General features: G+C 33.3%; 1 protein-coding gene across 1 annotated transcript in view; it reads right to left on the bottom strand.

The window, feature by feature from the left end:
- The window catches only part of cpx (synaptic transmission protein complexin), a gene marked incomplete at its 5' end in the record, with an annotated part of 47,637 nt that extends 31,906 nt beyond the window's left edge, over positions 1–15,731 (bottom strand). The window contains 2 exons of the mRNA XM_017624541.1: positions 2,523–2,655; positions 15,565–15,731. Of these exons, the coding sequence (XP_017480030.1) occupies positions 2,523–2,655; positions 15,565–15,731 (300 nt within the window). The remainder of the gene's footprint in view (positions 1–2,522; positions 2,656–15,564) is intronic.
- Positions 15,732–16,408: the final 677 nt, after the last annotated feature.

Here is a 16,408-nt window from a genome sequence, read left to right as displayed (position 1 = left end):
TGTTGTATTTAATATTTTATTTTTTTAATTTAATTTTCTGTCAGTCTTTAGTATGCATTTTTTAAAATGAAAAATATTTTTTGTTGTAATTTAATTTAATTTTTAAATATATAAGTTTGTTTTTAATTTTATTACTGTTTCTTTTTTCATTTAAATAAATTTTCTATTTTTAACAAATTTTAAGATTTTGTTTTAAAAAGAAAATAATTTTTGTTAATTACACTTAATTTTCAGGCATTTATTTGGTTTTATATTTATATATTTTTTTCATGTCTTTAGAAAGAAAAATATTTTTGTTTTTTAATATAATTTAATTTCTATATGAGTTTATTTATTTTCCCCTTTTTATTTAAATTTTTTTCTTTTTTAATTTTTCCTAACATTAACTTTCAGAAAAGTTATTGCTAAAAGATAAACAGAACAACGCTAAGACCTCCTCCTTAGCATATCTTTAAATTAGTCTTTCGAAATGCAGAAAAGAGCTTCCAGTTTTCCTTTTCTAAGCACTTGTGGCCATTTTAGATTTCAAAATTATCAGGCTGAGTTTAGCAATCAAGTTTATTGGCGAATTCTCATCAACTAAAAAAAAAAAAAGCATAATAAATAAAAAATACATACATACATATGTAGCAAATGGTTTACAAAGCACAAAAACAAAATAAAAAACTGGCAATCCAATTTAAAACTAAATCAATTTGTTCCGTTTCTATGCCATACGATATAAAATTAGATGCAATTTCAATCAATGAAAACGATATCTGCGATACGTGCATTAAAAATTGAAATTTTAATCAAACTGAAAATACGTTGACGTCGGCAACAGCAGTGGATGTACGCAATTAGCGGCTTTACTGTAATCGCTGCCAACTGTCTGTTTATTGGCAACAAACCGGTTAAGCAGTATTTGTATGCTTTAGTTTTGCAGGTGTGTTAGTTTGTTTGATTTACTCGAGTATCCTTTGCAATTGCCATTTTAGTGCCATTTAGTGCCATTTAGTTTACTGCAGACTGGAATTAGTATTTTAGTTGAGTGATTTTGCTCTTTTAGTTTATTTGCACAGCAAAGAGCCAAAAAAGAAAAATGAAAAAAGGAGTAACATACAAATCGCAATTGTTCAATGTAAATAAAAAATAATGGAAGGTTGAAGTGATGCACAGAAAAAAAAAATAAACGGGGAAAATCTGTTAATGAAAGGTACATAAGCAAATAAGTAGTTGAGTAGCGGAAAAATAGAAACGAGCGCGACGTTAAATTAACACTTTTGTTTGTCAGGGTGATACAGAACTAGGTATGTATGTATGTAGTTGGTTTAGCAGCAGAAGAATTCGTGTATAGTATGTGGGCACGTAAGTAGCAGAGGTTAGTTGTCCTAACGGTAAATTTTTGCATGCTGTAGTATTTGCTTGTTGAGGTAGACTGTGCTCATTTGTTGTTATTTATTTATTTTGATGCTGTCCATTTGGCTGTTTTGTGTTTGAAGTTGTCTTCTCTGCCCTTGCGATACAGTTGGCTGGACATCTATCTTGGCAATACTAAGTTCCGACACTCGTTGACACTAAATTACCATTCGAGCTAGTTCATTTGTCTCAAGATGAGCACATAAGCACAGATGTTCCAGCTAAACTACTTTACAACGACTATTCGGGGATTAATTTGAGCGATTTATGTGTGATTGACATACATATAGGTATGTATGTATGTATGTACAAGTATACTTAAGTGTGAGGTTGTGTGGTTTACGATATTTATGAACGCTTTTGGCCATTTCATTAAAGTTTTGATTGTAGTCAGTGCGGAGATGGTGTAGGGGTGTGTAGCGACACTTCCATTAACAACGCCAGTCCGCCGGTCGCTTTTTTTTACTAATCCACATTTTTTAGGGTAACAACTTGGCGTCGATTTTAAGCATTGCCCTAGCTTGTTGTTAGTGTTGTTTTAACGCGTGTGATCTTTTTTAATAATTTTATTTAGTGCTATCCTTTTTCCTTTTCTTTACTTATTTTTACTAGGTCAAGTAATCAAATAGTTCAAGCGATAGTTTAGAGTAGTACGCAATTTTTAATTTGCAAAGTTTTATAAAATAAAGAATTCTTTTTGGAAAAACCAAAAACCAAAAATTATCTAAAATAAATACTATCTTGCAGCACACACATCAAAACTAGCTAACATTGAAGAGAATACAAATAGCATTAGTAGATAGTATTAGTATTAGTAGTAGCATCAATGTATTGAATTAGTATTGGTATTAGCAGTAGTATAGTAGTAGTAGTAGTATTAGTAGTACATAGTAGAGAGGTGTTAAGAAGAATCGAAGTATTGTTTTCAATATTTTGTTATTTATTGTTTTATTTTTTATTTTTTGGTTTGAGTGCGTTTCCGTGAGCATTCTTTTGCACGGTGCTGTAGTGTAACATTCCTCTTGAATGCGTTTTTTTTTAAAGGGTTGAGTATGTTTTTTTTTTATGGTTTAGTTTTGTTCAAAAATTAAAATAAATATTTACTTGAAAATTCTGCAACTTACTTGTAAAATCGTCCAGCTCTTCCTGTTCCGCTTCGGCAGCCAGCTCTTCGGGCGTCTTTTTCTTTCGCATCAGCGGATTGGGTTCTTCTTGGGGCATGGCTTCGACAACTTCCTCTTTTTTCTTGATGTTGTACTAAAATGAGCATAGAAGAAGTTGAATATTAGTTCAATAGGCCTTCAGAAAGGGCCTTAAGGCGATGCGAAATTACTATAACTCAGAAAAAAAAAAATTAGCTTTTGAGAATCACAAATTCATTTGCTCTACAGAAATATTTTAAAGAGCCATCTCATATGCTTTGTTACTAGCCAAATTTTCACCACTACATTAATCTGGCATACGCCGATGACGAGTTCGTAACGAGGGCACACCTAATATGTACAGAAATAACTTTTGCAGCAGGCAACGCCAACCTTCTATTTTGTACCACTATCATGAAAAAAAACTTTTTTTTTAACTTCGTGCTAAACATGATTTGAAGTAACGCCGCGGTGTATTCTTAAAAATGAAAGCAGAATTAGCGGCAAATATTTTAATATGGAAATCAGCGAGAAAGGCTTTGAGAAAGCTGTTTCTATTTCGAAATATTTTTAACCAGGGTTTCCACCTGCTCAAAAAATTAAAACCAATTTAAGGTAGAAGAAAGCTTTGTTGCGAAACATGTAGGATAAAGCTGCTACCTGTTTGAAAGTCAATTTAAATTAGATAATTAAATTAAATGCAACATCACAATGTTGCCAAGTCAAAGAAGTTTAAGAAGGCTTATATCGAATATATATTAAAAAAAAGTTGCCAACTGTATAAAAGTTTAATTAAATTTAATCAGTTAATTGAGCTAAATATCACAATATNGTTGCCACCTGTTTAAAAGTTTAATTAAATTTAATCAGTTAATTGAGCTAAATATCACAATATGGATGTCAAACGAAATACGTTGAAAATAGTTTTATTTCGAAGGCCGTTTCAAGTTGCTAAACTTTAATTTAATGAAATACTGAATTATGGAGGTCAAATGAAATAAAAGTGTGTCACCTGTAGAACTCACTATCGAATTGCAAAGTCAAAAATAAATATCAGTGATGACAGGTATGTGCCTGACGCGCTTTGTTGAAGAGAAGAAGATGACAGTAAGTTCAAGATGGGTTTTAACACCAAAAACTACTTTTTGTGAAAATTGCTGATAAAGAGTATTGAATATAAGCCCTCGATTTGTTGACGGAGATTTCCATTACTCAATAGTTTAAAAAACTACTGCTTGATTTTCCTTGCTGAGATATTTACAAATATTTTAATATAATTTCATTACCTTATCCATTCTTACGGATTGTTTATTTTTATTCTCTCCCGACTCTTGAAATAATTTTCAAATCGTTTATAAAATTTAATTTTTTTTTGTTGGGATTTTATTTTTTTTAGTACATTGTGACTTAAATGTTGCACAATATCTACAAGGAAATAAAAGTTCAGCAAATATAANGATATTTTAATATAATTTCATTACCTTATCCATTCTTACGGATTGTTTATTTTTATTCTCTCCCGACTCTTCAAATAATTTTCAAATCGTGTATAAAATTTTATTTTTTTTGTTGGGATTTTATTTTTTTTAGTACATTGTGACTTAAATGTTACACAATGTCTAAAGGGAAATAAAAGTTCAGCAAATATAAGTATGTACATAGATTAAGTTTATTTGACATCCTCATTACTCCGAAAAGAAAATAGCTTCTCATATTTTCAATTTCNGCACAATATCTACAAGGAAATAAAAGTTCAGCAAATATAAGTATGTACATAGATTAAGTTTATTTGACATCCTCATTACTCCGAAAAGAAAATAGCTTCTCAAATTTTCAATTTCTGACTTCAAAGATTACATACATAGTATTTATCTTCATTTTTATTTTTCTTAAAACTGTTACCATATTTTTTTGTTACCCTATCTTATTACAACCAAAATGTGTCCCCCCTTCCTGCTGCAACTTTTCCTGCGACACAAATTGAATTACATTACAAATCGGGTAAACGACGAGTGACATCCAAGTGGTATTTTCCAAACGTTTAAGAGCTGCGCTTAGGTATACAATCAGAAATTCGTTGAAGTAAATACATATCAATTACTAGTATTTATATAATATCTACATATGTATGTATAAACTTATATAACTTTCTATATTCAGGTAAGACTCTTCGTTGTTTTCTCTTTGTCATCGTTGCGGTAATGTGATTGTGCATTTTGTGAATTAAATTTGACTTTGACTTTTGATTCCACTGCTTGGCAGTTCTTCCATTCCGGCTTGATATCGCGCTTTTTCTGTGCCCAGGAAAAAATACATGTATGCACATGCATAAGGAGATATGTGCTTTATTTTCTTTATTTTATCTTCAAAATGTCAAGCACTTTCATCTGCAGCAATATTTGTGAGTACTTTTCTTTACAGGTATCTACATATATGTATGTATGTTTGCGTGTCACTTTGTTATGATTGATTTCAAAGTCAGTATGCCTGTTATTCCTCTGTGGCTGAATGCCATTTCCGTTGCTATTATCTTTTAAGTTGCCATGGTTGTGGTATGTCTGAGGTCTTAGCTTTAAGGTACTATAAGTACTTTTACGGTATTATGCATATTTTTACTTTCAACTGTGCTTAGCTTAGAATCCATGTCAAGCGTACTTATAGAGAATTTAGTTAAGATGTTTTGGAATATGCTTAATCCAATGTTCATACTTACTTGCATGAAAAAGCTTTATAAGCAAAAATTTTAATCTTAAGGGAATTTCTTTGAGTTTTTGTAGTACGTATTTTAAATAATTTGTAGCATTATTTATGTAGTATTTATTAAAGGTTTTTAATTAAAACAGAGTAAAGCCACATGAATTTTACCACTAAAATTTTGCTAGTTAAGTGAATTTAGAAATATTTATATATATATCTTATATATTAATAGGCAGTCATTTTTCCTTTACATCCTTTTTACGGCTAAACTATACTTCTAAGGTATAAACAATTATATATCATTAGAAAAATATTGTAATGCTGATGTGCACACAATTTTTAAAATTCATAAAGCGAAAAAATCCTTTCAAAGGTGGACCACCACCAATGCTACACATGTACATGGTATGGCCGGAAATGCCTCCTAAGTGTATGCTGCAATATTGATACTGAATTATGGAAACGTAGCAGCATTTTGGGAATAAAATGTAATTATGACCCTGCAAAAAATGGGACTAATCCGGGATGACTCCGGGAGCAATCGCAAAGGAGCATGCGACTAATACCACTTTTGATCTCTTTATATGGAATGAACTGATCGCTTTTGTTCGGGCATGTCCTATGAAGAGACTAATTGTTCACATTTATACCCGAAAGGGTATAAAAAGCGACTAGTCACTTTTAAAAAATAAAAATAAAAATTTTCGCCAGCTGAGATTCGAACCGGGGTGCTCAGTTTTATTAGGCGAATACTCTCTCTGTGTGCCAAAGCCGCACATGAAATTTCATTGACTAAGAGCGTACATATCATTAAATCGTTAATAGTACCCGTTAGAGATGTGTTGGAGACTAATTGATCTCCAACTATACCCACAAGGGATGAGTCGAGACTAATTGACCTCCATTAGTACCCGTATGAGACTAGTTGGGACTTATTAATGCCCAATTGTACCCGATTGAGAGTAATCTCAGAATACTCTCTTTAGAGATTAGTCGCACAATTTTTTGCAGGGGTAAATCAAACAAGGAAGAAGGTAAAGTTGAGTATGTAGAACAATACTGGGCACACCAACACTGTCTCATTTTGTCGTGGTATTAGAGCGTCGCGCTCAGTCCCTGCTTAAATCGCGACTATTACAAGCATGTATGTAAAGAGTACTCCCTAAGGACCAAGGAGTACTCCAAAATTAACCACAATTCATATAAAAAATATGGTCCAATTAACAAGAAATTCAGACTTTTGGGGCTTTAAATTGAAATTAGAATTATAATTTAGCAACATTTTTCAAAAATTGCCACTGTGGAAATGAGTTTTATAACTAAATGGCACTTTTTTTCCTTTAATATGATTAGATCTTAAAATTAACTGCATTCAAACATTTTTAATAAAACTGTGAATTAAAAATTGAAGTCAAGGCATATATGTACTGCTGAGTGGAAGATCGACCTATCTCGGCAGCCAGTTCGAAAACATTCTATCTCAAAAAACTTTTCAAGAACGGCCTATTTCAGAATTCGTTTCAAAAACGCCCTATCTCAGCTGCCGATTCAAAAACGCCCTATATCAGCATATTTTCAATACTTTTTGAAGTGAGATAGGGCGTTTTTGAACCGAATTTTGAGATAGGGTGTTTTGCAATTAAATTCTGAAATAGGGCGTTCTTGAAAAGTTTTTTGAGATAGAGCGTTTTCGAACTGGCTGCCGAGATAGGTCGATCTTCCACTCAGCCATCGATATGTAATACTTCTATATTGGCAGTAAGCTAACTTCTCATTGTGTAAGCATTCCGAAATCAAAGCGAGACAGTCTAGTATCGTTTTTGTCAATGTATTGTGTACTTGAGTGCCGTTTTTGCCGTTTGTGTTGTGTACATGTTTATTTATAAACGTGTGTGTTCCTTTTCCTTCGTACGTGTTTATTGATATATCTGTACTGTAGTGTTTTCGGACGGTACTAGCTCTTACTGCCAATATAGGAGTATTACATATATGCGTCAAGGCTTAAAATATTAAAAAAATAATTGTATGAAAAAAGACTTCAGCGACATTTTTTCAAAATTGTATTTTTGATACTCTGGAAACATTTCTGCGACAAAACGAGCTTTTATTTTTTTTATTTAATTTATTAGCCCTTCAAACTCATTTCTTCAAAACAAAATTTGTGTGTTAAAGGGCAAATAAATTTTAAAACCTACTTGAGAGAACAGTTTTAAGTTTAAAATTGTTGATCTTGCTTTTTTTAATTTTTGAAAAATGGATTCTGAAACTGAAAAGTACCAGGTAGCATAAGTGCTTTTGGGAAAAATTAAAAAACAAAAACCCATACCCGACAAAACTAATGCAAATGGCGAAAAACTGAATTTTCTTTTGAAAATTTTCAATGGCATATTCGTCTTCAGTGCAAAACAATCTACATTTATCACCACTAGGCGTTCTTTAAACGAGAAAAAGTGAAATTTTCAGTTCTTAGGAAAAATTTAAAAAAGGTGTACATATTGGGACGTATGAATAAAAACTAAGATTTTTTTTTGAAATTTCTGAAATTTATACGGCCCATTGTTATTGAACAGTAAAACGAACTCAAAATTGTTTTTAATGCTCCACTTTTCCCAACATGGATTTTTATATTTACATAAATACCTATAGGTACACAAGCGTACACAATTAAACCCGCCTTTTAATGTCAACCAAGGTTGTTCGTTGATTGTATTTGCTTNCCCCCAACATACCTATAGGTACACAAGCGTACACAATTAAACCCGCCTTTTAATGTCAACCAAGGTTGTTCGTTGATTGTATTTGCTTTTAATGCGCAATAAATAGCGATGGTGCCACTTGATAACCTTATCGCCAGTCAACATCAACATACATAACTCACTTTGCATGCCGCACAACTCAGCATTTATAACATCGGCGGCGGAGCGGCGTCTGCGCCAACTACAATCACATGCCTTGAGTACGACAAAATCCTTTGGACAGATTTGAATCTAGCTGCATAGTGAATAAGTATGTATGTATGTACATTTTTGCCTGAATACCACACCACTGGTAGGTGTGACAAAGGTCGGCATTGTGGGGGACAGCTTGACACTTTCTTACAACACTTTGCACTTTTACTCAATCAATGCCAATGATTTTGTTTGTATTTGCTGGTATCGTTTTTTTTTGTGCTTACTTTGGTAGCGTGTTGCCCCTTTGAGTTTAATGTTTGTACTTTAAAAACCAGTTTTTCACTTTAATTTACATAGATATATTAAACTTAAATTTCTAACCTTGAGTTCGAGATGAAAGCAAAAGGGGTCACCTTAATGGAATTAGAAGCTAGCGCTGTTCCAGTTTGAGACTACAATGGTTTCCAAATTGAGAAGAATGGATCCATCAATGGCAGATTGTCCAATATCCATCTATTGTGATCACTTAGGTTTGGACTAAGGAGCCGATGTTGGTCTTTACTCTGTCAGTTTTTTTTTCATTTGCGCAACATTTTCCAAACTGAAATTTATGCTACAAGCATCAGGACGACAATTAGTCTTCTATACTTAATAGTGTGGTTGTAGTTGGAAAAGCATTTAGCTTCGTCGGTACCCAAGCGACTTTGAAAGCGATAAGATACAAATCAATGAAACCGAGAATTGGGCGTTCTAAAAATCGTTTCTCTCTGGGATCGCGATTTGGAAATGTCGAAGGAAAAACGGCAGCTGATGAGAACGGCTAGCATATCTCTGAGAAAATACCAATAATAATGAGGCAGAAAATACGATACAACCAACCACCGTTTACAGGTAATTTTAGAAAAATAGGTAAATTAGAAATGACTTATGAATCAAACAAACACCGACGTCTCATCACCCAGTCGGAAAAGTAGTAGTGCATTACATACGTGATAAATAATGTAATGTATTTCTTATGCGTTCTCGATAATATTACTGCTAACTATGTAATCAGCATTCTAATGTATTCAAAAAGTTCCAGAAATTTCATATTAAAACACATAAATTTCTCGATATTAGTTCATGCAAAATTGAAGCCAAACTTTTCTTAGGACATCGCCCTAGGAAAAAAATGCATTTTCGAATGTGAANAAATTTCTCGATATTAGTTCATGCAAAATTGAAGCCACACTTTTCTTAGGACATCGCCCTAGGAAAAAAATGCATTTTCGAATGTGAAAAGGGTTGATTTACTGATTATATTTTCGATTACTATACATTACATTTTCCCACTGGGCAGTTTCATCATAGGGCGATATTGCATCGGCACACCTACGATGTCGAATACCAACGTTTTTAGTCTACAGAAGCTGCAAGAATGGTAATCAATTGATACATTTCTTTAGTTGACAAGACAGAAATATGATTTTGCTAACAGTCTAGTGGGGAAAGTGGAGCTGAAATTTTNGTTTCATCATAGGGCGATATTGCATCGGCACACCTACGATGTTGAATACCAACGTTTTTAGTCTACAGAAGCTGCAAGAATGGTAATCAATTGATACATTTCTTTAGTTGACAAGACAGAAATATGATTTTGCTAACAGTCTAGTGGGGAAAGTGGAGCTGAAATTTTTGAAACTCCTAAACAGTTTGTATTCGAACGGAAGTGTGAAACTCCCAACCTAGTCCAGTTATCCTTTTACTCTCATTTGAGAGATTAAAGCTGCGGTTTGACAGTTTTTCAGGTTTTAATCCGAACGGTTAACGTTCAAAGGAATAGACCAAAACTGAAAAATTATCCAGAAAATCCTGACATAAAGATCTTGATATATAACGGCTATTTTCGGTGTCTGATATATAATTCTTACAGCTTCTATATTTAAATTTACTATTGTTGTTTCTGTTGTAGTGATCGATGTCATACAACTAAAGTAACGGTAGGTCTAGAGAACGTGCCGTTTCGATGTAGTCATGTCGGGGTTATAGCTAAAGGGATTCGGGAGTCATGTGAAGAGCTGATTAGTGCCATGCGAGACATCTTCATCTGCAGGACATATGTATAGTACATGGGGTGTGTCGTGATCTAATCTGGACAAGTAAAAGTTCGACCTGCAACTAAATTTACTCCTAGTTCATGTCTAATTTATAAAAAATGGCCGTACTAGTACTTCATTTTTAATGATTTTTAATAATTATTTTCCAGTTTGTCATTTTCCTGATCCGTGGGGTACCCTACAATACCACTGATATGTGAGCGATTTACCTTCCACTTTGGTAAGTACTCTTCCTTAGACTTCTAGAACAGCTTAACANTTTCCGACAGACTTTTTTGTATTAATATTAACAGCACCGTGCGATAAAAACAGAAAGATTTTAAAACACACGGATCAATTAATATACTCACAAAAGTGTGGGCCAAATATAGTCAAACTGCGTTTTTAGTTTTTCTTTCAGGCGCACGGTGCGGCGGAAATCCAAAAGTGCCGTTAAAATTCGAGTAAAAAGTTTCTATACAGGGCTGTTTCTTCATTGAGTTGCCTAGAGGGATACTCTAAGAAGCGAAAACCGTTCACAGTAACGGACGCTCAAGCACAACATTATTGTAGATTCAAAGGGAAATGTAAAAGTACTTTGAGTAAAGGAAATCCAATAAAATCAAATGGAATCTACTTCTGAAAGTAGTTAGAATACATAAAAAATTTTCTGAATATCAATACTGCAACAGAAATTTTCCAAAGAGAGTGCCTTTTTGTTTATATTTTGTTAAACATTTCGAGTGCTGCCTTTAAACCTATTGGAGTTTACTTAGAAAAGTATTAGCTACTGAATAAAATAAAATTGGACTGCTAAAATCAGCCACTGGAATTTTAATATATTTTATAACACTTTTTTGTTTAACTCACCTTTATGTAAAAATTTCGAATTTTTTAATTAGATTTCTTAGAAAGATTTTTGGGTAGCCCGTTCAATTTCAGTGCAAGTTTAAATCATCTGGGACTTACGGTTGATATTTGGCATTTTTTGTTGCAGGTGTTGCTCATTTAAAAAGAAATTTTTAAAATTCAACGGTATGTACTGGCTACTTCAAACTTGAACGTTATCTAAACTTGAGTGGGCTCTAAACCTGCATACACAAAATTTGTCTAAGAAATCGAGTTCAGGTCAATCCACACACAACTGGAAAACCTAGCTACTGGTCTACAAGACTTAAAAGTTTGGGGATCTCGATTCTTATCCAACCCGTTATTTTATTCGAACTGAATATTTGGCAATCTTTTTTTTACGCACCAAAAGTACATTTAATGCAGACAAGCAAGCCTTCTTTAATATTTTTGTACATATGTCATGCAGGTGAACAAGCTACTATACTCAAAGTTTTCAAACAATTTGCAGTTATGTTATGCGCTGCACCGTCCGCTAAACAACAATCCAAACTTTAAGCTTCAAAAAAAATCTAAAGCACAAATCGTTAGTGTTCTAAATAATAAGCACAAACTCCTAGACTGTGCAAAAATTCACAATGCATGTATACGTACTTACAGTGAGTCAAACAAATGACCACGTGTTGATTTTTTTAAATTTCGTAATGCTTTTCCAGCTAAATTTTTATTTTTTTTATATATCTATAAAAGTGCCGTCCAAGCTTCAACCAAAAACATTTACATCACAGTTTCAAACTTTATGCAAAATTTAGGAAAATGCAACAAATTCTCGTCAAAATTTCAACTTTTTAATCTGAATCCTTAGAACATTTTTGGGTATGCAGTTTTATAGCCCATACAATTTTAGTCTAATAAAGTGTTGGTTTGAAACGGCTAAAAAATCCCTTTGATTTTTGGGAATTTTTTTTATGACGAATTTGTAATTTTTTTTTGCCATATAAGCATGAATTTCTTTTGAAATAAAATGCGGAGACCGTTGGCAACAAAATTTCAAAAATTCAACGCTAGTTTGCGGAAATTGCACTTATTATATAAAAAAAACCCCAAAAGCAGTCTCCAAACAAAGTTCTAAAAAATCAATACGAATTTTTAACCGGTCGAAACTTGCACTTTATTAGACTAAAATTCTATGGACTATCAAACTGCATACCCATAAATGTTCGGCGAACCCAGATTGAAAAGTTGAAATCTTGATGAAAATTTGTTAAATTTTCCTACAGTTTTTATAATGACTAAAACTTTGCTTTATATGGTTTGGTTAAAGCTTGGATTTTTATAGAAAAATTACAAAATAAAATTATCTGACCAAAATCTATGAATATTAAAAAAAAAATCTGCACGTGGTCACTTGTTTGAGTCACTGTATACATATGCGGAGTGTGTGTGCTGGTTGAAGTATGTAAAAATGTGGTAAACCACTGTCGCTGATGATGGGTATAACGGTGGTAGCGCGGTTGCGTTGGCGCGTCGTCGGAAGTTGTTAAACAACACGTCGAACAGCTGTGATGGCGCCGCCTAATAATAGTGCAAGAACAAAAACAAAACAGCATACACGTACATGGCAGTAAATGGTAATGATGGCGGCGACTAGCAGTAAAAGCAAGCAGCGGTGGTAGCGATGAGTGGTGTTGCATAGCTGCAGGCGCAGTCTGTCCGTACACACCAGTGGCTCACTTACTAATATCGCAATATCCCAGTAAAAAAATGTATGAATTAATACCAAAATAAATTATCAATCAAGGAATTTTTAGTTTTTCCAAAAATTTTAATAAATTGATTGCTCGCTTATCGATACGTTTTTAGGTAATAAACGAGCTAAGGAGGTAAAGAAGAGTACTTACTCTATTTGTCTTTGTTCCGGAGGTCAAAGTAAGCTCAAAAGAAAACTTCCTTTGCTCGCCCCTAAGGGCATGCAATATTAAAAAGGAGCAGATATAAAATGCCCGAAGCTGCGAGATTTGTCCATTGCTCGCAAATGGGCGACCTGAGATTAATCTTTGGATGATCCTATTTTTGACTGGGATTTTTATGTATACATGCATACATTTTTACATATGACTGTTACTACTTATATACATACATACATATGTAGTAGTACACTTTGACTCTATTTAACACTAAACCACTTAATAGCTTCATGGAGTTTTGCGTTTTTTTCTCCCGCTGTTTTCACAACAACTATTGCTGCTTAAACTTTCCGTGCCGCAAATTGAACGTATTGTTGGTGGTTTTGTTGAAGTTTGACGCGCGCAGTTCAAGCGTTTTTTAGCAGCCACAAAAATAGTACAGAGTCAGTAAAGTAAATGTGGTGGTGGTAATTATAAAGTTTTCCCTATATCTGAACATACATACATACATATTTTGCATTTTTATACCTTTCATGAGCATGAAATGGTATTATAACTTTGGTCCGATGTTTGTAAGTACCAGAATAAGAAGAGATAGACCCACTAAAATGTATACTTAAATGATCAGAACGTCGAGCTGAGTCGATTTAGCCATGTCCGTCTGTCCGTCTGTCCGTCTGTTTGTATGCAATCTAGTCTCTCAGTTTTCGAGATATCCGGATGAAATTCGGTAGGTGCGTGTGTTTTTATAATGTATTAATCATTTGTCGGAATCGGAAGAATCAGACCACTATAAGATATAGCTCCCATACAACTGATTGTTCAGATATGAGATTTTTCGTTATAACTTCTCCATTTATACAGCTAGGAACATGAAATTTTGCAATACTTCCACCCATTATCAACAGAAAACTTAGAGTGAAAATTAAAAAGATCGGGTCACTATAACCTATAGCTCCCATACAATTGATTGTTCAGATATACGATTTTTCGTTATAACTCCTCCATTTGAGTAGCTAGGTACATGAAATTTTGCANACCAATAATTTCATGAAATGAAATGAAAATGAATGAAAATGGCGAAGATCGGGTCGCTATAACCTATAGCCTCCATACAAGTGATTGTTCAGATATAAGGTTTTTTGCCATAACTTATCCATTTATGCAGCTAGGAACATGAAAATTCGCACCTTTTTCACTCAGTTTTAACAGAATACCTACAGTGAAAATAACAAAGATCGGGTCATTATAACATATATCTCCCATACAACTGATTGTTCAGTTATGAGAATTTTCGTTATAACTCCTCCATTTATACAGCTAGGCTCATGAAATTNCTCCTCCATTTATGCAGCTAGGCTCATGAAATTATGCAATACTTCCACCCATTATCAACAGAATACTTACAGTGAAAATAACATAGATCGGGTTACTTTTACATATAGTTCCAATACAACTGATTGTTCAGATAAGCGATTTTTTGTTTTAACTCCTCCATCTATGCAGCTAAAAGCATGAAATTTCAAACTATTTTCACTCATTATAAACAGAAAGTTTACAGTAAGATTAACAAAGATCGGGTCACTATAACCTATTTATTGCCTCCATACAACTGACTGTTCAGATATGGGGTTTTACTGGTAAACTTCTTTATTTGGACAGCTAAAACCGATAAATTTCGTAAGCTATTTTTTAAATGGTAATACAAAGTCTACTGAGAAAATTGTCAAAATCTATGCTGTATAAACTTTATCTCTTATACCACTGATTGTTCAGATACCAGTTTTTGCAATATATCTCATTTATGTAGGAAGCTAAACCCATTAAAATGTGTTACCGGTTTACATACCGATCACACAGCAGTGGAATCACTTAGATTGGTGCTATATAAGGTATATCTTCCATACCCCTGATTGTTTAGATATGATTTTTTAAATATATGTGAATATATACATTTTTTCAAATGCAGTAATCTGTTAAATTAAAGTTTTCAGATGCTCATGAAAGGTATGAAGCCTTCGGCATAGCCGAAGACAGCGCTGTTCTTACTTGTTTTACTCTGGCTTACTAACTCTCTCGTTGCATCCAACTCTGATTTTCATAGAATCGCTTTCTTTAGTGCATACGCACATACTTAAGAGGTAATAGTTAATATAATTGCGCTCCTAAGTATCTCATCTGTTTACTTTGGACCTGTTTCTAAATATTTTTGTTTAAGAAGCTTGCTCCGCGACTTTCGTCAGAACAAAGAATTCCGCCTTAAAATTAATGCACTGCTCGAGAAACCCTATGGGCCGCCTGATGTTCAGCTCCAGGCAATAAATTCTAGCATCTACCCCATCTACTATGTTAAAATATTCTTTCCCATTGAAAACAAGGTGCTACCAGCGCTACTTTTCGCAGTTTAGCAATGCCTGAATGTAATCAAGGACTACACCCAGATCGATGGGTCCCACAGGAAGAAACAATTTAACCTTTTATTTTCGTCAATTTTTCATTATCGAGAAATTTCTTAAGTATTTAAGACTATGCTGATTGTAACCTTTTTATTCTATTTTAGTTAATCTATTAATTCTGTAGTGGATAATTTTCCATTCTCACTTACCTTATCACGAATATCTTGCCTCATCTTTTCACGCTCCTCTTCCATCTTACGGTGCTTCTCCTTTCGTCGCTCTTCGGCCTCACGTATGGCCTCCAGACGCTCCCTCTCCTCCTCCTCTGCCTTTTCCTTATCATCGCCATCATCGCCGCCATCACCACCTACGGCGCCTGTGAAAGGAGAAATAAATGAAATTCAAATTAGTTTTTATTTTTTAATACAGTAGTAAATAACTATGTACTCGCATAAGTGTATAGTTTGATGATATGTATTTAATTGGAATTATTACTTAGAATAAGCTTAAGAAATGTCTTCTCTCGATCAGACTTGAAAAGTAATATTTTTGCTAAAGAATTTGATAGTAAGCGTAGTCAGTAGTGAAAAAAAAACATTGAAGTGGACTCCTCGCAATATACTTGTCAGAAATTTGTCTAGCCTTTATGGAATTTTGCTTGGCTTTGTTTAATTTTTTCAATTTTTTTGGAGTGTTTGAGATTGTTTTTTTCGAGTGTTTTTGCTACATTTCGGAATCCTTCGGCATTCCTTTTCGATTTTTTTGGAGCTTTCCTGTTAAATTTTTTTGACTTCTGGGGATTATTCGGAACTTTTTAAAATTATTTATGTTCATATGTCCTTCTGTAATTTACAATGATTTTCATCTTTCGGGTTTAACCCATTAAGATTAAAAATATTAATTTATATTGGAATGTTATGTTATGCACTCTTAAATTTTATAAATAATCATTATTTTTAAGAGGAAAAACTAAACTCAATAATAGTTTTTATCTTTGAGCGAAGAAATAATAATTATTTCCGTTGAGCGAAAAAATAAAACATAGTAATAATA

The sequence above is a fragment of the Rhagoletis zephyria genome, unplaced genomic scaffold (assembly GCF_001687245.7).
Source record: "Rhagoletis zephyria isolate East Lansing unplaced genomic scaffold, Rhagoletis_zephyria_1.1 Rzeph_scaffold_03665, whole genome shotgun sequence".
Classification (NCBI taxonomy): domain Eukaryota; kingdom Metazoa; phylum Arthropoda; class Insecta; order Diptera; family Tephritidae; genus Rhagoletis; species Rhagoletis zephyria.
The sequence above is the reverse complement of the archived record's forward strand: the minus strand, read 5'-3'. Positions and strand labels throughout refer to the sequence as shown.